Source organism: Erithacus rubecula (genome assembly GCF_903797595.1).
Source record: "Erithacus rubecula genome assembly, chromosome: 2".
Lineage (NCBI taxonomy): Eukaryota > Metazoa > Chordata > Aves > Passeriformes > Muscicapidae > Erithacus > Erithacus rubecula.
In genome coordinates, this window is record NC_136685.1 from 34,172,813 (window position 1) to 34,193,933 (window position 21,121).

General features: G+C 37.0%; 1 protein-coding gene across 4 annotated transcripts in view; it reads left to right on the plus strand.

Annotated features, from left to right (window-relative positions):
* Positions 1–21,121, plus strand: part of ORC3 (origin recognition complex subunit 3) — a 35,013-nt gene that overhangs the window by 3,570 nt on the left and 10,322 nt on the right. For 3 of the 4 annotated variants that reach the window (XM_079326944.1, XM_079326945.1, XM_079326947.1), the window contains exons 3-14: positions 641–738; positions 4,195–4,339; positions 5,584–5,688; positions 6,437–6,591; positions 7,521–7,657; positions 9,280–9,439; positions 10,246–10,359; positions 11,757–11,890; positions 12,385–12,448; positions 15,350–15,466; positions 16,376–16,455; positions 20,222–20,355. In XM_079326944.1, coding sequence (XP_079183070.1) covers positions 641–738; positions 4,195–4,339; positions 5,584–5,688; positions 6,437–6,591; positions 7,521–7,657; positions 9,280–9,439; positions 10,246–10,359; positions 11,757–11,890; positions 12,385–12,448; positions 15,350–15,466; positions 16,376–16,455; positions 20,222–20,355 — 1,443 coding nt within the window. The remainder of the gene's footprint in view (positions 1–640; positions 739–4,194; positions 4,340–5,583; positions 5,689–6,436; positions 6,592–7,520; positions 7,658–9,279; positions 9,440–10,245; positions 10,360–11,756; positions 11,891–12,384; positions 12,449–15,349; positions 15,467–16,375; positions 16,456–20,221; positions 20,356–21,121) is intronic. The other variant, XM_079326946.1, reaches the window with a different exon arrangement.

The window sequence follows — 21,121 nt, forward strand, 5'->3', positions numbered from 1 at the left end:
TTGAGTTTTGGTAGTGAAAATAAGGATATTATGCCTGGATATGTTACAAGATAATGGGGTGGCTGGATTTTCTTCAACTAAAAGTCTAAGATCTGTGTAATCAGAGTTGGTTATGTATTCTGAGTGATTTTTCTTAGGGATATGAATGAGGTGATTGGAGAGACAATGAAAATGGAGGTAGGGAGGTGTCTCTCATTTGTCATTTAGAGACCTGTTTTGGGTGGGTTTAGTGCTTCAGAAGAGTATGCTCATCAACTGGCTCTTTTCCAGAGATCAAGCCACTGCTGGTGCTTGAATGGCAGCTAAGTGGACCCACAAAGCTTGGTGAAAACAGAGAAGGATGATGATGATGATGTTTGTTTTAGTTTAATAATAAAGGCTATTTGCTCTGATTTGATCTTTAGCTTATGTGGGACTTGAGATAGAAGACTTCTTTGTTTTGCCTGCATACTTGGGTAATAGATTCTGCTTGTTCCCTTGCTTATTCTACCAAATACCAGCAATTAATTAACTCCTTAAGAGAAAAGTTTTCTCCCTGAAATATAAATGTATGGTTTGGTGCTTTGTTTTATTCTCAGGAAAAGAAATGTTTTGTTTTCATGAGCTTATTTGTGCTTTCCTTTGCTTTCTGTGTTTCCAGGTCATGATTTCAGAATCCCGGGTGATGATTCAGAGGGTACTGGGCTACGGTTTGTCACTTGTCAGTCTCTATGGAACCAGGTCAAATCTGAAACACAGGTGAGTCTTGTGCCTCACACTGAAGTGGTGTTTGTTACATTGCTGTAATAATGCTGCTTCTTTGTTTCTGGGGATCTTTTTGACATGCTTAAAAGTGCACAGCAGTTAGTTAAAGCAATAGGAGGGCCAGAAATATTGACTGTCCAGAATATGAAGTAGTAATAATGAATGCATCAAGTACACATTACTTGTAACCACAGAACTGTTCACTTTTGCTGCTTCAGGCTGCTGCTTCTAAGCTTCTCTTCCTACTTTTCTTCTCCTGGCATACTGTTGCTACAATTTAGTTAATGCTTGCAGCCCTCTCAGGGTTAGTCTGGTCCTGACCTCAGTGGTCCAGAATTCATACACAGCAGCCCAGGATTCACAGTGGATTTATGTTAACATAGCTGCATGGATGTCAAATACAGAATGACACCACTGCAAATACAGCCTGTTGAATTAGTATGGATGGTGTGAATGGTGTCAGAGTTAATTTCATACTGAAATGTGGCCTCCTGACTGTTTTGTATTACATGGCATGCTGTTGCTGTGTCCCTATAGCCAGCTGGCTTGCATTATAGTATGAATGATTGCTTCCCACAGCAGAGATTTCCTCCCCTCCTCTATTCAGTGTCATGAATTCTGGGCAAATATTCCATATTCCTCTGCCTGCTCTTTGGCTCCATATACATTAGGAATTTTTTTTCCCCAATGTTTGTTTTGGGATGTGCAGTAGAAGCCAGATGGATGAGGCTTAAAATCTGGACCCTTGGGCTAAGCTGTTAAATTCCTCTAATTCTGTTCCAACTCTTGTTTTCTTTGAGACTGTTAGGAGTTTTCTAGATACTTTCTTCTGACCTTATTCCTCCTGATGGAAGACAGTTCCTCCTATACTGACATATTGATAGGAGCATTTCCTTAGAGTTTGAATTGCCCTGGGGCAGATTGCCTCCAGTTATTTCAGCTACTGCACAGAGAATTTTCTTCATACTACTTCTGGTGTATCTGGAATAACTTTCCTTCTGAGTTTTAAATCATCATCCTTTTATCCCACTGTTGGCAAATGTGGAGCTGGTGGTTGTTCTTACATGTAAAATAGTGTGGTAATTTAGGTTGGAAGGGGCCTTAGCAGGTCTCAAGTCTGAACTTTTCAGAGCAGCATCATCTGTGAGGTCAGACCAGGTAGGTGAGGGCTTTAGCTAGTCAGGATTCCATTTCTCACATGTTTTCAAACCCTGGTGTAGCAAGCCTGATCCATGGCAGAGTATGTGGGAAGCATGTGGCTTGTTGGTTTGGGCTTTTATTCTAGGGGCTCTGCTAGTGTGCTAAGGGAGCCTAGCAGGACATTCTCCAAAGGTTTTGCCAGGGCCCTGCTACCTGCTAATTTGTTGGCAGGCTTTGTGCTTGTGCTGGTGTTTTCCTGGTTCTCTGGTATCTGCCTGAGGTATTCAGAAGAGGATTTGCCCTCCAAGGCACTTTGTTATAGAGCACTCTTGGCCTGTGGCAGCACCATGTGTCATCTGGTGATGATGTCCTTTCACACTTATCACAAGTGAAAAGCTGACAAAAGTGTGGCAGGAACTGCTCTTTGTTTTGGGAAGGTGGAATTTTGGACTTTTTTTGGTTTCAGTATTGCAATGTATCCCAGTTTGACCCTGCTGTCAGAAGTGGTCTTGCAAATTTCTTTGATAAATCTCATCAAGGGCTTACAGAAACATTCTTCTCCTGTGTGACAAGATTTCATTCTAGCAGGATATGGTCTAGAAACAAAAAGGCAAAGTGCAGGGCTAAAATACAGTAATTTTTGCTCTAATATGAAGATAATGATTTTCAGACCACATAACAAGTAGTCATGATGAAACCTGGTGTTGTGGCAGTAACTGAACTTCCAGTTCCTGTGACTTTTCCAGAGTGAGAATCCATGTAAATAAGTGACTTGGTCATTTGAGATGCAGAGCAGCCTGATGAACTTTCTGGAACATTATCAAAACAATGCTAGTAACAAAGTTGTTTAGACAAGAAAAGACTGATGTATTTTAAGGAACCTAGGTAAATGTGAAATGCTATGCCAGACTGAATTCCATTGTCACAAGTGCACAATGGAAAAAATAATATATTCTGTAATCATGCAGAGTAAGAATTGAGGTTCTTGTTAGGTCAGCTTAGCAAAAACAATAGTGATCACAGGAAGTTCAGAGTTTGGTGGAATCTGAAACAGAAGCTCAGAGGATTGTTGAAGGATCTGTGGTAATACAGGAGTTGCTACAGTGGTGCTATAATGCAGATGGTGTAAATTCTTTCAAAAATGTCATGTTACAATTTGACCTGAGTTGCACAGTATTTATGAAGTGAGAGTTCAGAGCTGCACAATCAACATCAGAACGGCCAGAAAAATATTCTTCAATAACCAGAGGATGAAAAGACTAAAATTACTTTGTGTACAGTTTTATCAGTTGCTTAGGAGACCAACAGAAGTCCTTCTGTATTATGGAAATGCAGTTCAGGCTATTGAGCAGGCATCATGTGCAATCTCCTGGAGATGTGACCGTCACTCTTTGATAGTGGCCTCTTCAATGCTGCTAGAGATGACCTTTGCCACTTTGCTTAATATCAAGCTCACAGCTCTGTGTGTCACTTTTTGTTGCTAATAAATCTTGATGATTATTTTGTTTGGAGCAAGGGTTTAATCTTGTTTCTAACATTCATTCTAGACTACATATATTGATATCCTGAACTTCAGAGTACAGGAGATTTTTTTGTCTCTTCTAGATGAAGGCATATCTTGGTTTATGGACAGATTTTCAAAGTCATACAGATTTAAAAAAAGGAAATACAAAATGCTGCTGACATATATTTGCCTTTAAAAGTTTTATCTCTATCCCCACTCTGCTTTCTTTCACCTTTTCATGCGTTCCTGCTTGTACAAATTGTTGTGTGGAAATCATCCTGAATGTCTAAAGACATTATAGCAAACATGGGAGTCATGTGGTTTAGTATTTTTTCCTATAAAACATATTTCATTATTTCCTTTATTACTATTTTTATTTCTTTCATCCCAAATTAGATTTGGAGGAGCGGAATATTTGCTCTCAGAAAAATTTTACAGTTGTTTTGTAAGGTGAGAAGGAAGAATAGGAATTTCCATGAACATTGTTCCAGAAACTAATTATATTGTTTTTTTCTGCCTATGTCACTGAGGCTTGTCAGTATGTTGTTTTTTTCTCTTTTAAAGCCTGTGGTGTAAGCTCACTTACTTTTCAAATTATTCTTGGGGCACTTGACCAGATGTTCCAAGATGGGAAATGTCTCTGTTTGCCACACAATGAATAAGTTAGTGTGGTTTATAGATCACAGGAAGATTTAAAGCTCTGGAGTTTTAAGGGTTAAAGATTGTGCAGGAAAGGAGTAGAAAAAGGAAGATGCAGTGGTGTTTTCACATTTTTATAGATGACTTCTCTCTGTGTATGTTTGCAGCAAATACAGGAAGACTTGAATAAGCAGTTGCTTGAGAATCTGGTGAGCTTTTTGAGCCGGTCTCATTCAAACTTTCAAGAGAAGACAACAGAATGGACTTGCAGGATGAAGTTCAGAGAAATCCCTACTGCAGCTCTTGTCTTAGGTAATTTTTTTAAAAATATTTTTTGTAATGTACATCTGATTGAAATTCACATTGAGACTCACATCAAAGAAACTTACTGAGTTCCAGCAATTACTGTGAGCAATATCAGCCTCAAACATGTCAACAGAAGAGATTGGGTGGGGAGAAGAAAGTCAGATAAAACCTCCTTCCCCTTTTGTCTATGTTGCTTAATAGTCCAGTAAGTCAACAACTCCCTTGCAGGTCTCTCTTAAACAGCTGGTAGTGATTTGAGGTTTTTTGTTCCAGGCACTGGAGATAACTTTGATCACATCCCCATTTCTGCCACCAGCATGTTTGATGGTTTCTGCAACTTAACCATGATACAGCTTCTGTATTTCTGATATGTGTTCTTGCAGTACATCTTTTTACATGTGGGAAAGTAGTGTCTTTATCCTGGGAAAAGAGCAGAGGGAGAAGAAAATAGCTGGAGATGAAGTTAGTGATGTTCTGAAATCCTTTTTTTTTTTTCTTCCCTTCTCCTTTCTTTCAGAGGTTTGTACCTATAAATCCTAAACCTGATTCAAGGTGATTTGATTACATTTTCAGTGTATTATTTTAGGCAAATTAAAATCAGGCCTGTACCTCAAACTTGTCATATAGACACTAACAAAGACTGGAAAGTACTCTACTTTTGTAGGTAATGGAAAGTGAAAAACTGTGGCTTCAAATACATGTGTGAACGAAGTTCTGAATTGCTTCCTAGAGGGGCTTCTACTTTTTTCTCACTGTTTAAGGATATTAACAAAGCATTACATACTATGTAGTTCAAAGTGAATTCAGACTGAGTTTCACAGCATTTACAGTAGTTTTCCTCTTTACATGAGCCATGAGAGGATCCAGGTATGGATACAGTATTCTTCTAGAGAAGGTGTCTGCAGGCCTTACATGGCTGTGGAGGCTTCTGAGGGATGTTAGAAAACCAGTCCTGCTTCTTGCAGTTTTGCACCCTTGAGAAAACCTTCTTTAAATACCCCACTAAGCTATATGATGAAGGGTATTCACAGTGACTCCCTGTTTCTCTTAATCAGGGGCTGTCAACATGTATGTCTAATCTTGTACTAATTTTTCATCTTTCCTCATCGCTGATGTGATACTTTTCATTCTTTCCTTAAATATTTGGGGTTGTATCTTGTGTTTTTTGTCTACTGTTCATTCATTGTGCTGACATGTCATGGGAAAAATGCTCTTAAAATTTTGTCCTTTTTTTTTATATTTTATTCTAGGTGTAAATGTTACAGACCATGACTTGACTTTCAGAGGTCTCTCAGATGTCCTTCAGGATAATATTACTCCTTATGTAGCCTTGCTGGAAGCCAAAGATTGCCCAGGTAAATACTGCATTAGTATAGCTGCTTCTTTTGAATAAAATATCAATTAACTAGGAATTCTAGCTTTGACCCTTAATTTAAGAGAATTGGACAGAGGGATCCTGAAGACTTTCCAAAGACTTGCTCAAACCTATGTTACCAGAGCATTAGTCCTACTCTATTTTGAGAGGTATCCAGTTCAGTTTAAAACAGTGAAGATTGAAATGCTACTTAGCTGTGGCATAACAGTTAAGGCCATGCTGCTTTGTGCATTGCCTTGTTGATGTTGTAGGTTAGTTTTCTTGTTTAATTGGATAGTGGATGATGTGTTCCACTTTTTAAATGCTTACAGTCACATTATTTAGTGAGAGAATGGGTAGAATAAAATTGTCCCAGCCTCCATGCTCCTTTTTATTTTTAAAGAAAAAAGATTAAAATCACACATGGCATCAGACTCAGTTCTGTGGAGTGCCTGCCTTATTTGTTTCTAGGTCACTCTTAAAAGTATATGGCTAGAGGTCAGGTAAAGATGGAAAACAAGCATCTTAACCTCAGTTGTTGCCATCTAGGCCAATTGCATCAACAGCATGCATGTCAGTAATGCTTTCAGGAGCATGAGATGTGCATTGTGCAGAGAGCAGGAGAATAATTAGAGATGTGGAAAATAATGAGTAATAACTTTGAGGTAGTTTCTTATAGTAGGAGATGGAGAATTGTCACCAGAGATAACCAAATGTCATTACCATGTTTCTAAAAATATTTTGTGAAGGCACAAAAAATCTGATGCAGAAGCTGATGGGGCAGCTGATGAACTGTGATATAGATGTGGACTCACTGGAAGATGAGGAATGTGTGCAGGTTTCACGGAATAAAATACGTTGTTCAATGTCTTCTCTTATCAGTTGGTATGAGAGTGTAAAAAAGGTATGTTGTTGGCAGTTTTTTAACCCCAGTTTATGAAAACACCTGACCTTTAGATGTGTTTAAAACAGAAATTTAATAGCTTAGCTTTCTGTAAGAAAATGCCAGAAGTTAATTTTTAGTGTAATACTAAAAAATAATGTGATCTTGAGGCGATTTGAATATAATGTGTGACACGTAGAACAAATGTGGAGTTAGGTACTGATGATGTATTAATGTCAATTCTGAAACACAAGCAAGAAGTATTGTTTAGTCATATGTTTCATTGGGAGCTGGAAGCTTAAAATGCAGTATCAGCTTCATGCCAAATGCTTTTCTCCCAGGAGTGCTGAGATATTTTGTTTATTAAAACAAAACTTTACAGAAGAACAGCCATCCAGGGCAAAGGTACTGTATCAGTGCTCATGAGCCATGATGTCATCTGCAGCCCACACTACATTGGCAAGCAGTAAGGAAATTACTTTCAAAATATTTTTGTGTCTTTGTGTTTGCTAAAGCTATTGAAGTTTTAAGTTTTGTTTTTGTCACAAATACAAGTTAAAACTGATTTTCTGATGACTTCATCGGGGCAGTGTGATAAACCAAAGTGTACTGACTGCATGCTCTTTTTATTACTGGGTAAAGATACAGGAAATAAGCAATGTCTGTGTACACAATTCAAATCTTCTCCCTCTTTCCCAACAGAATCCCACCAGTTCTGCCTCTCAGGGCATTTCTTGTCAGTGTTGGATTGTGTTTAAAATCTATTTATTCTTTGTACTTCATGCTGTGTCAAACAGAAGGAAGAAAAAGGGCAGTTCTAGGTGCTAATAATAAATACAGCTGACAAAAAGTCAGTCATGTCACTTTGGAGTATTATAATATCATAGATGTGATTCAGTCTTTTCTTTTGCTGGCTTCTGTCTAGTAATGTTTAATTAATGGCTTTAAAGAAAACAGATTCTGAAACTCCAAGCAAAAAAAGAAATTCCTCCTCTAGACACTGGCAATCTCCTCCAATTGTAGTCATATTCAAAGACATGGAAAGTTTCACCACAAAAGTTCTTCAAGAGTTCATAGTCATCAGCAGGTAATGTGACTTGAACTTCAGTTCTTCCACTCCTTGACCCATTTTCTATTTGAAATGTAGCAGTGAGGCCAGTGAAGCATTGGAATCAAATATTGGTGTGGCTTCTTCACAGCAGTGATTGAGCAAAAAACTACTTGCTAGCTTTTAGGGGTAAATTATGCTAAAGCTAAACATGAGACTGTGAACCAGAATGCTTAAGGGCCAGTTGAGGTAAGAGGTGGCTCTTCTCATAGTAGTATTTACTGGTACTAGTTGTTGCAGAATTTTTTGAATGTGAAACTAAATTTTTAAGATATCTAGGTATTTTAAAATTGTTTGCAGAATGTATTTTTGTGTGACTACTGATGTAATGCTGCTGCTTCAAGGTCACTAAGCTCACTAGTAGGGGTGTATATAAAACTTTCCCAGCTGACCAGGATCTGTAATCAGCAGCTGACTATTTCAGGTACTCCTGTACTTCTGTTCTTCTCTAGCTTGTCTTCCTTAATGTAATCTTGGGCATGCTAATCAAAAACTCCTGCTGCTCTCCAAAAAGAGCATCTTGCACTTAAGTGCCCAAGTTGGAACTACAGTTGGAGCTGTTAAAATTGGGGCTGCAGTGTGTGTGCACCTGATGTTACTTCTAAACAGGGCCTAGGCAGTTAACTTGCTGTGCCATCAAGAAATTGTATTGCTTGTGTTATCTTCATCTCAGTCTTAAACATGTTTAATAATAAGGGTGAAGTGGGTGAATGTGAGAGGTTCCTCTGATTTGTTAATCCCTAGTTCTGATTCCTTTCTAAGATTCTCTAAGGTTATCAACAGTGGACAGTAATAATGAAGTTTATTGGTTTTATGTTTGTCTTCAGCAATTTCTTTTCAGGAGTTAGAGAAATGAAGTAATTGTGGGATAACAGTTAAAATCCAAAGTCAGAAGGTTGCTGTGGCAAAAACAAAGGAAAATTTTAATGTAGGAGGTATTTAAGATAGCATATTTTGTACCTCCTTGAAACAATTAAAAATGAAAAATAATGATGACATGATACTGAAAACACTGTATTTTATATCAATTGTATGCTGTCCTCAAGGAATACACATTCAGTCTTGATTTTCAGTTCTAAAGCAAATACTCAAAAATTATTTGAAGAGGAAGATAATCTGGAGAAGTTGGAAATTTTTTTAAAGTGTGATTCGAATACAGATGTTGGAGATGTTTCATATTTATTTTGAATTTATTAAATGGTAAATCTTGAGAATTTTCTTGGCTGTTACCTATTTAATGTGTCTTCTTGTCTTTCCTATGTATCTTTGAAAAAATCCAATTATAAGACTTAGTTCTCTGAATATAACTTTTTGGGAAGGTAGCATCACCACAAGAACTGAAATTATGCTTTTTGTGCCACTTTCTGAAATGTAAATCCAAAAATGGAATTTGATTTTTTACCTACTTTAGGGTTTTAAATAGCATCCTTTCTTTTTAATTTTCTCTTTTCAATTCCTCTTTTGGTTTACCAGCAGCAAATCTCTTTAATTTACCCCTCTCTGCATTTAAATTCAGTGCTGTATTGGGAGCATAATGCATTTGTTACACAAGATTCCATAATGTAACTATTACTTTTTATTTTCCTTCCCCCATTATCCAGTCAGCATATCCATGAATTACCTCTAGTGCTGATTTTTGGAATTGCTACATCACCAATGATTATCCACAGACTGCTTCCTCACTCAGTTTCCTCTCTGCTGTGCATAGAGCTTTTCCAGTCCCTTTCCTGTAAGGAGCACCTGTCTACTATAATTGACAAGGTAATTCCCTTTCTAAATAGAAATGAGGAGTGTGTGTGTGTGTGTGTGTGTGTGTGTGTGTTGAAGCACTGTTTACATGTGTGGCCTTTGAATGCAGGTTTGTCTGAAGGTTTTGGAAAGGACTCTGTTCCTGAAAGCTGTGGATTTCAGATATTTCTGCTTGCAGCTGCAGAGTAATGCAATACTGAGACTCCTTTCTCATACTGAGACACACACACACCTGCTTTCATCTTTCATATGCATTGCCTTGTGCAATTACACTTTGACATTCACACTTCTTCATTAAAGTCAAGCTGTGATTTCAGTTCTACTTTGTTCCAGAAAAAAAATAGCTTTGAAACTTAGCTAAAATTCTAAAAAATAAAATTCAGCATGAGTTTTGCCACCTGTCAGACATTAGCTGAATTATCCATATGTTCAAGCCATCTAAATGTTGTGCCTGTGGATTCTTGGTAGACAGGATTTCCAAAGTCTCTGTTACACATACTGAAAGTAGTGGTATAATTGTTTATTACAGCAGTCTTAGTTCTATTTGTAATTTTTTAAAAATAGCATTAAGCAAATTAACTTGAAATGTTGTATTAGTGAAAGGTAGTTATGAAAGTGTGGTAAAATCAACTGAAAATCTAACTTTGCATGGATATTTTAGTAGAAATACTGTTTTTAGGAGCTGGCAGTGTATTTAGTATCTCAGTTGAATGTTAACACATACTAAGAGTTGTATCAAGTTGTATATATGTTTTACTGATTTGAATTCAGGAGAAAATTTCTGCTATGGGTACTTTTTGTTTTTATCTCCCTTTTAGCTGCTTCTGACATCCCAGTTTCCCTTTAAACTGGGAGAAAAAGTTCTGCAGGTTCTCATCAACATATTCCTGTACCATGACTTTTCTGTTCAGAATTTCATCAAAGGATTTCAGGTAGGCAGTGGTAACAAGAATTCAAATTATGGTTGTGAAAACAAAGACTAATTACTAGGCACTGAAAGATTTCTTAGGTCCTAGTATTGCTGAATTGCATGAAAAAAATATCTTTTGAAAACAGTTTGGATCTGTGAGCAGATGGATACTTTAAAATCCTTACTGATAAAGGTTTAAGAGCAAACTGTAGGAAGCAAATAAAAGCTTACTCTGTCACAAAACCCATGCTATTTTAAGATTACATTTAAAAGAGTGACCAGGCTTAGTGGGCAGAAAGAGCTGCATTTTGCTATAGATTAATTTTCTAACACCTCTGGCAGAGCTCCCCAGTTCTGATCATTTATAGGGACTACCTTGGACTGGTTTGTCTTGGTGTGAGTAGGCTACAGCACTGTCTCTTCCTCACCTGAACTCCTCTGGCACATGTTCAGTATGCAGACTTTCCTGCCTTTTCAGGGAAATAGGAGCTGCAGGGGTATTTATTTGGTGCCTCAGAGTAATACTTGTGCTCCAAGCAGTTATGCAGCAATGTGGGAATTACATTTACCCTCTCTCAGGAGACAAAGTGGAAGAGCTCAGGGGGTTTTCAAAAAGAGTCTCTACAGATCATGATAGTTAAGTTTGTATTGTCTTACATAGTTCCTCATATCTAGATGTATTTCTCTGTCTAGGTCTCCTTGTAGCTTTTGTGGACTGCAGACAAGAGTTCTCTGAAGAATTTGTAGCCCCTGTCATCTGTTTAATGCAGGATTGTGAAATAGTTCCTTTCCTGCCTAGTTCCATGTGTGAACCTGCTAGTAAAACATGCCCTTTTAATATCATATACTTACAGAATTTCTCTTTTTTTTTTGATATACAAGATTCAATGATTACTTGTGGCCAGGAGGAGTATCCTGGCCATAGTAACTGAAAACAGACCCTTGTGAGCTTTCATAGCTCCTCTTATTTGAAAGAGAGTCATCAAAATTTAGTACTCATCCATTGACCTGACATGCAAATACAGGTTTTAGACCTGACAGTGTATGGTTGTGTCCTCATGTGTTAAAAGCATTCAAGGATGAAGCAATTTCAGATCAGATTTTTGAAGTGGTAGATACAAGAGATCACCATCATGTCATTATATCTAGGTGTGATGTTACATAAGAGGGGGGAAAAGTTGAGATACTGAAAATGCATAGCATATATAGCAAAGAGGTGAATTATGTGACTGTTTGCAATTATATAGTCAATGTCCTGTAGTGACTTAGGGAATATTTATGAATTGTAATTAATGTTTTTTAAAGAAGTACCATTACTATCATTGTATGTGCAATGTAGTAGCAAGAAAGCATTAAAAGGTAGATATAGCAGGGAGATTTAATTTTATTAACATCCCTAGTTCTTGGTTTGTTTTTCAGCTCTGTATTGTGGAGCACTTCTATTCCCAGCCCCTCAGTGTACTGTGTTGCCAAGTGGAAGATATTAAGAAGAGAGCTTATTCTTTATCACATGATCAGTGTGAAAACATTCGGAGACTGCCCTCTTTTAGAAGGTAAAGGTGGAAATATTTTTGGACAATCGTGTCTTGAGTTGGCATTAGAAAAGATTGAAAGAATCTGTAAATGTAGCTCTGTGAACACTATAGCTCATTTGTGCACGTTTCTATAGCAAAGGTAAATTGATCAAACAGAAGGCATTTCTAAATAATTTCAGGAAACCTTAATGTTCTAGACTAGAGAGTGCAGCTTCTGTGATGTGCAACCACTTGAATTTCCTTTTTTTTCTTCTTGTTCTTAATACAGAAACAAATTGTTCTGACAAATAACCATAAATCACTTTTGAATTTGTAAAGCTGATTTAAGGCATAATCTCTAGGGTTTTGGTGTGGCCTTTCAACTTGTTGGATTTGACTGTCCTTTTTTATTTTTTTCCAAAGAAAGATAATGTATTCCTTATAGCAGCATAAGTATTTTAAATGTTTTCTACCCTAGAATCTTCCTTTACATTATAATTTTATGTTGTTTTCTTTTTTTTTCTTGCCATAAGGCATGTGGAAAAGCAAGAGTCAGGGAAACAGGTTGCACTGCTGACAAATGACAGCTTCTTAAAGGTAAAATTTTAAGAATGTCTTTGAAGAGCAGAAATAACTTGCCCAATGTATCACTTTGTGGAGCATAATAAAATACAAGACCAAGATGTATAGTTCTGTATAACATCTTTCATACACAACAGAAATACTGTGCTTTGTGATCAGTGATGAGGAAGTAGGATTGGCAGGTCAAAATTCCAAATCTCTGGGGTTGCCAGGTCAGCCTTTATATGAAGCTGCACAACTTTCTTACATCAACTTTTAGATATATCTAGAAATACAACTGCTTAAAAAGAAGGATACAGGGTTTATTTATGGCCAGGTCTTTTCATGCTTACTCAGACTGACTTTCTTGGAAGGTCAGTTAAGTGTTTGAAGAATGTGTAAGCAATCTTGGAGGTTATTTAATAAGCTCTTAATCCTTCATAGCCTCTGCATAGTTTCTGATTGAACTCAGTAGGGCAGAGTCTGTGTCCCAAGGTACACATCCATACTAGACCTCATACAGGATTAAAACTAATTTGTTACATGTTTATCTGAGGCTTTGCCAACTGATTGAAGTCAGACTACTGCTTTGTGAGCCCTTTAGGAATTCACCAACAAAAAATCTCTTTGTTATTTTCACCATCTGAGCCACTCTCAGTAGAAGCGTTGCTGAAGGTAAAGGGTTTCTTCTGACTATTCATTTCAAGTATTTCTAACCTGTCAGGCAAATGGTACTTGCCTGGTATGTAAAGCTTTTTCAAGTGTGAAGAACAGTGGTAATGGCTGGAGGGGAAATTAGGAGCAGGCAACATTGGCAGTACAGTTACAGTATTCAATATTAATCATTTACATGATTTTGTGATCCATTATCTTCATTGGCAAAAATAAGGTACTACTGTTCTCTTGCCCTTTATTCACACCTGCTTTGAAAGTTGAATACTCATCAGCTTAAACTTTATTTGTTTTCAATCTTAAATGTTTAATAATTCACCCCTTATTTCACAAGCCGCACCTTTTAACTTGGGGAAGGAAGCTGGAATTTTCATGCTTAGGTGTATTTGATGCTTCTCACAGATTTTAATTGAAGACACTTATTCTAATCTCCAGAGTAGAGGTGGGACCATTACTGCCTTGCCAAGCTGGCAGACTATGCCTGGCGAAAAAAGGTCCTACTGCTGCATTAATCAGTGCTGTTTATTCTGATGTCATGCCCAGCTTTGGAGACACTTTCAAAATCATTATAGTAATCTTTCATATGAACTTGGTGTTTCAGCACCAGCTCACTTCAGTCTTCCAGCTTGGCCCCTAAACCTGCAATATACTTTGTCAGCTTCATTTATATTCCATGTTGTTACCAACTTTTTTAATAACTATGGGAAGCATCTCACCTATTTAAAATAACCAGTTTTAAAAGCAATTTTACATTGTAATTATTAACAAATCTGTCTGAAAGATTTCATGGCAAGTTTAATTTGAAACTATGTAAATGTGACAATCTGTGTCTTCTATTTCTGTTCTGGAAACAGTATTACATAGTCTCCTAATGACATTTTTGAACTTTACTAAAATGGATTTTGCATTTCAATTTCATTATTTGGCAAAATACATTGCTATTTACTTATATTAACTATATCTTGAGCTAGAACCAAGAAGGAAAATATAGATGTGTTAATGCTTGGGGTTTGGGGAAATAAGGTCAAAGCAGCATTAGAGGGAACTTGTTTTCTTTTCTTAGCTTATTTTATGGTGGGGATAATTTTTTTTCTTAATGATCCTACTTAAAATTAAAATACAAACTTGTCTACCTGGGATTTTAGAGGTTGCCTTAAGAGTTGTTATATCAATGACTTTTAAATTCCTATATATAAGAAGTTTATGGGGAGAAAGACAATTAATGTTTTTAATAATTTAAAACTTTCTTTAACATCAGAAAGCTCTGTAGCAGTGTCTTTGTTACTTTCAGTCTTTGCAGTATAATGCCTTTTCTTTCCATGCATCCTTCCTTATATTGCCTATAGACAAAGTTTTGCTTTTCTTTTATCTTTGATACCCTTTGTTTCATTTAACTCTAGAAAATGTCAGTGGTTTATTTTGTTTTTCTCTTTGCACTTGGAATAGTTTGCTCAGAGTTAGGCAAAAGGGCAGTAAAATATGTAGAGGATCCTGTGGTTTTTCCTCTTGATTTTTGACTGAAGACAGAGGAGAGAATATCTTTTGATTCACAAAGACTAAATATCTTTAGTACAGTTGCCAGAATTTTTGAGTGTGGCTTTCCAGAAATGTTAATATATGCTTCCATGGCAGATCAGTGATAATGTGGTGTCACCCAGAAAATTCAGCAACTGTAGTCAATAATTTCTTTTTCTTTAATGTTGTTTTTTTATTTCCGTGGTTCTTACTGCAGAATAACATATTCTCACACATGAATAAGCAAAAGTCAAATTAAAAACACATAGGAGCAGCAATTGAGTATTTCTTTGTTTTCTGTGAGCTGGTCTTTTTATGTACATATAACTAATAAAAACAACAGCCACTGACAGTATAACAAATGAACTTTTAAATGTATTTATTGTATAGAAATGCAAATTTTCAAGTAAAAGTAGCTATGTAATTTCTCATTCCCTGCTAAAGGAATAGTGTATACTCATTGTTGTGAGATGACATTTCAAGTCTAAAGGCCTAAATATAGCTGAAAATGGTAGAATAATAAAGCTAGTCAATAGCAAATCGTTACAGAGCTGAAGGGAGAATGTAACGGTAACAATATGCAACGGGAATGCAGTAAACTGTTGAAATGCAGCTCATTTGCTTAGTGGCTTCAGTTTAAGGTGATTTAAATCATAGCACACTACCATATCAAAACTTCAGAGTCATTTTAAGTGCTTTATGGGAATTTTAAATGGATGTCAGAATTTAAAAATTATTCTGTCGCTGTAGGAAGAAACAGTGAAGTTGCTGGAAGACTTACATGTTTACCATGAAAATTATGTTTCAATTCTGAGATGTCTTCATGTTTTCACATCTTCTCTTCCAAAGTATCCTTTGGGCAAGCAGGTGATGTACTGTTGTATGTGTGTTTTGTTGTGGTTTTGGTTTGGGTTTGTTTTGTTGTTTTGTGTTTTTTTTCTCAAAGTGTGTCATCTAAATAAAGATTTACTCTTTAATTACTAATGTGCTGTTTTGCCCCCTGCTACTTAAAATGGAGACAGCTGCTTTCTTGCTATGGCCAGAGGATGAGAGTATGTGGTTTCTTACTGGCATGGATGATACCTTGTCAGTCAACAGGAAGGAGTTTCTAGGAGGAGGCAGGTGCACAGATCAGCAAAAGAATCCACACGCTGACTTTCCCACATGTGAGATTATCTGTATGCATTGCAGACAATGTACACTCTTCTGCCACCTATTAGATCACCAGTCAAGTTCAGATTAAGAGACTGAGTTTTTAGCAACCTTCTGTACAGAAAAAAACAGTAGTAGGAGGAACAGTGATAATTGCTCTTAATAGTCCTGTTGCTCTGATGTGATTTAATCCACCTTCTCATGCTAAGCAATTTCTTCCAGTAGAAGAGCAATTATATATTCTGTGCATGTGCACTTGTCTCAGTTCTCAATGTATTCCATACTGTTGCTAGAATCTGTCACTGACTACAAAAGCAGCATGGCCTGTCCCACTGTTTGAGAATAAAAGGATGTGTTAGCTGGGGCATTTGATTGGAGCTCCTTTCTGTTCACTGCAGTTATCGTCACCTCAATGTTAGTTGTTTGGAACTTGGTGCAGAGCAACAGTCTCCAGCAGAAGCTTAGTTCTGAAAGATATTAAGTGCTCTCATTCCTTTTGCAATCATTCTGCATCTTTGGAAAACAGGCTTTAAAGGAATTGCATATTGCTTTGAACAGCTTGTTTTAAGATTTCCACATTACTTTGTAAAACACTTTATCCTTTCTTCACCTTCTGCATAACAGATCAGGGAGTTGCACTGTGCTTGTTTGGAAAACCGAGTGTGGGAGACAGAGGAATATGAGTCATCTCTTCAACTAGCAAGGTGATTTTTTTTTTTTTTCCCATTTGGTTTTAATACGGCTGTACACATGGAAAATATCAGTCATCAGCTATTCTGGAACTTAAAGCTGAGGATGTTACCTGTTCACAGCTAGTTTTGGGGTTGTTTGCAAGTGTAATTGGCTGCTGTTTTCAGTTTCCTTTTCTACTGATTTCTGTGAAATTCAGCCAGGTTTGAATATCTCATATGCTGTGAGTAATTTTGCTGAAACCACTGAGATTGCTTTGTGTGAATGAGAACGAGTTGGGTTTTGTCTTTTAAAGTATGATTGTGGTAGATATTATCAATCGAATTATTAGTTTTAGTTGTCTTAAATTTTAATCTGCTGTGAAAATTAGAATCTATTCCAAATGAATAGTAGCTGAGACCTTTCTTTTTTATTTTACTGCTTTTTTTTTCTTCTTAATTTGCTTTAACAGTTTTTACAGAGACTGAATTAATTTTTTCTGATACTGTGAGCGTAGGACTTGAGGAGAGCCTGTACTTGTGTTGTCTGCCAGTGTTTAAAATGCCAAAGTCGTCAAAGCCAATTTTCTTGATGGAAAACCTTTCAATTGCAGTGTTGCAGCTACAGACTTGTAAATGTGCTTTAAACAGACACATGGCAGTGTCTGTCTCCTGAGAGTTGTACTCCTTCAAATGATCCCTCCCTTTGTCACTCAAGGAGCCAGTGTGACCCTGTAAATGTAACTGCCTCTTCCAGACCGAGCTGCTCAGGTTTGATGTGTCTGGCAGTGAAACATCCACCTATCAGTGGTGGATGGAGGGTAGCTTTTTTTTTTACACATACAAGGAAACACACTCTTCAAACTGTACCTTTGCCATACCGAGTGGTTCTTGCACACAGCCACTTTTCTGTGCTCTTTACCCTCATCCCTTTGAAATTATTACATGCTTGAGTTGTCATTTCTGCAGTCTTTCCTTTGTGTTTCTTCTCTGACTCTCCTGAATCTTGATACCACTCAGTCACCTCTCAGCTCTTGCCCAAAAATGTGTCATTCTGCTTTCCTTTGCCGTCTGTCTGTAATCTCTTAATAACTCTTGGCCATTTTTTCCCCTCTTCTTTTTCTTCTCCTCTGTTTAATTTGCTTTCATCCTCTCTGAATTCATCTGTCTCCTATCTCAAAGTTGATGCTCCATCAGATTCTGGCTTGCTCCCCTTTTATTCTTATCTGTTCATCTCCCTCCTGTTGTTCTTCTGGTCCTGGCTCCCACTGTGGGAGCCTCTGATAGAAATACAGTGATCATGGTCGCTGCTTTCATAGATGATGGTTCCATGATTCTTTTTTTTTTTTTTTAATCCAGAAATTGTCATTTTTCTTAACAAAACTTGTCCAACACAACTTCTTCAAGTACTTGGAATTCTAGCTGGGATTATAATTTTTTCAGCTTTTAACTTCTGTTTGCTTTTTTTACAAATAATTCCTCTTGTCTCTGCTTTTTCTATATAGAATCTTTGTTATCTTTTAGAAGAAAATGATAAAATGTGGTTTTTCCCCTTCTACTGGCAATCTTTTTTTTCCCCTTTTGCTCATGTTTAAAAGTTACTCACTGTCCCTTATTATCTCTGCCTTCCTAGGATTCACAGCACCTGTTGATATCCTTATGTTTACTCTTCCCCATCCAATATTCCTTTTCAGTGTTTTTCTGGAATCCATCTTTTTTTCCTTTTATTTAGAAAGTAAAAAAATAGAGAAGCTTTAGATTAGTTTCTCATTTTCTGATAAAGTATCTCTTTTGCCTTTCATGAATTATGTTTGAATGTAAGGTTTTAAGTTGCTGAATTGTATTTCTTTTGTGATTGGCTTCTCTACTTCAGCCTTTCCTTGGATATGCTTTTATCCCTTCTGCTAGAAGTGCTCTCCCCAAAGATGGTGTTTCAGGTAATCTGACTTAATCTAGGCAGTGGTTACTCTGCCTGAGTTTTCCAGAGTCTAAAAGATACCATGTGGCAACAGAGGGAATGTGTGAGCTTTAGTTCATTTTGCATTAATTCCATCAGAAGAGAGCCATCAGGAAGATTGGAGAGTGTCTCATTTGGTTGGTTATGTGGAGCTAACTGGCTGGGACATCTCACCAACCTTTTGGGTGGCAAAACTTCAAGGACTGTCTGCTCTATTGTCTTCTGTCCAGATACTGTGCTCTGTTTTTTGTCTGGTAATTATGGATGACTTTTCATCACATGCTGATTATCAGTGTCCTACCCATCTGTGGCTGGTCATTTTGGTGCTGACCAACCTGATATCACTTCTTCAAGTGATTCCCCACTTGAGCATTCAGAAGGAGTTTCTGTGGACTTCATTGTAGCTTCCTTTCTTCTCTTTCATGACTTGTCTGAATAACCAGATTTCTTTACTGCCTTTTGGTAATCTGAGATCTTCCTTTCTGCTTTAAGCTGGATTCCTTACCAGATTAAAATTTCAACCCCACCGATACCTGGCATACCTTGCAGTAATCTCAAACCTAAAAGGTTGCAAAGGATCCTTTACTGTTTTCTCACATGTGATAACTGTCTTCTTGCCTGTTGTTTGGGCCCTGTAATCCCATTGTTGTTGTAAATAAGTTTTTTCTAGAACTTGTAGTTCCCTTTAGAATAATACTATGAAAATAAATTTTTTCTTTCCTATTCACAGATCTCCAGATCTGCTTCTCTTTTCTCCATTTTGGGTATTTAACTGCAGTGCTCTGTCTGGCCTGGAACAAGGCTATCCTCTTTTCCCGTTATACTATACAAGACAGTTCCAAAATGTTTTCTAGCCTTTTGTGTGGTCAGGGTCACCCTTTCTGTTGTTAACTCCTGATGCTTTTCTATACAATACAGGTGTATCTGAAGGCAATACCTGACTTGCAAAAATCCATAAGCTGAAGCAGACAAATTGAAGTTTTAAATTTTAACCTTTATAAGAATTTAGTATCAATAGCCATTTAGAAACTAGAGCTGAAATTTCAGTTGTCCCTCCAGATATCCACAGTGCTTCCCCAGACTCTTCTTAATTCTTCCTCAAATTTCATAGTCAGTTTTTAGGTAGCTGATATGGAAACCCACTGCCTGAGACATGACCACCATCATTACTTTGTAATCTTTTAAATTAAGATTTTGAGACTGGGCAGTGCTTGGTGACATTTGGGAAAGTCCCTAATAACTAAATAGAAAGTAAATGCTGAGCTGGAGGTTGAGCTAGATGATCTCTAGATATCCCTTCCAACTTGAATGGCTCTGGGGTTCTAGTGATGTTTAGATTTACAGCAATTAAATACAGAAAAAAGCATACAGATTTAATTTGAGAGTCATTCTGAGTCACAGACAATAATTTTGTGGATGTTTTTACCTAGTGATTTTTTTTTTACCATTTCATTTACTGGTGTTGGGAATGAGTTCTGAACCCTACCATGATTGGGGTTTGGGTGTTGGGTTTTTTTTAAATTTTATTTTGATGTCTGACTCCCAGTTTCAAAAATTGCAACTCCTGTGTTCAGCAAGAGGTTTTAGATAATCAGGAAAACTACTGTTCTGCAGGAAAATGTGAAGGACATCATCACCAAAACTAATTGGCATGTTTCTTTCTATTAATCACAGCAGGAAAAAATTACTTTGCTGCAAGATTCCGTGGTTGAGATCCTGGAGATTTTTTCTTTTAGAAGGAGTTTTAAATTTTTCTTTTTTTTTTTTAACCTTTTTCAACCAAGAACATTGAAAGCTGTTTCATCATTCTGCATTTCAACCTCAGCCAATAATTGTGTCTTTTAGGATGTTGAATAAGACTGATTTGGTAAACATGCTCCAACAATGTGTGGAAATTTTGATGTCATCTTCTGGAAGGGAGTTTGATAAGACAGCAGAAAAGTTGAAGGAGTTCTTGACCCAGTTTCAGAATCTAGAAGGTGGGTGTGTACCATCATGTATTCCATTACAAATTATATAAAAGCTGTTTTGTAATCTGACCAGTGAGTAAGCCAAACATTTTTTCCTGAGACAGCCTGTCGTCGTATTAAGCCACCATATTGGCAGGATTTTATTTTTTTTTAAATACGTGCACAAATTTAGGAAATGTTTATATTCTCTGCTGGTCTGTGGTTCATGTTTTTTATAATATGGAAGAGTGATGTTAGATAAGAAATTGGACAGATCAGCAAGCATTATCCCCTAAATCTCTCATACATGTATTTTGAGCATTTTAGCAGATGTTGCAGTTGCTAAAAACAAACTGTTTTTAAAGATAAATAGCAGCAGACTTTCTTATGATGTGGTATTTAACCCAAATGCATGTAAGTTTCCTTCCCCTGCAAGTTCAGAGCTAGGACCCCTAGTGCCAGTTGTCAGCTCAGCTGACAGGCTGTGACCTGTCAAGCCCCTAGATTTGATTGTTCATGGTAGGGGATATATTTCAAAGTTTAGCAAGGCAAATGAGCAGCATTCTCTCTTTCAGAAGTGTGTTAGCTGAAACAGTTGCATTCTCTCTGAACTAGGAGTATGATGTATTCCAGCATTCTTCTGGAATAGGAATATCATTGCTTGGCCTGAATTATGGAGAAGCACTCCCCAAAGATTGGCTTTTGAAGATGAATTGGTTATCATCTGGTCTGTTTTATGCATATTAATTAAGCTCATTATCAGTGTGGTTGCTATACAGCATTTGGACAAGTAGGC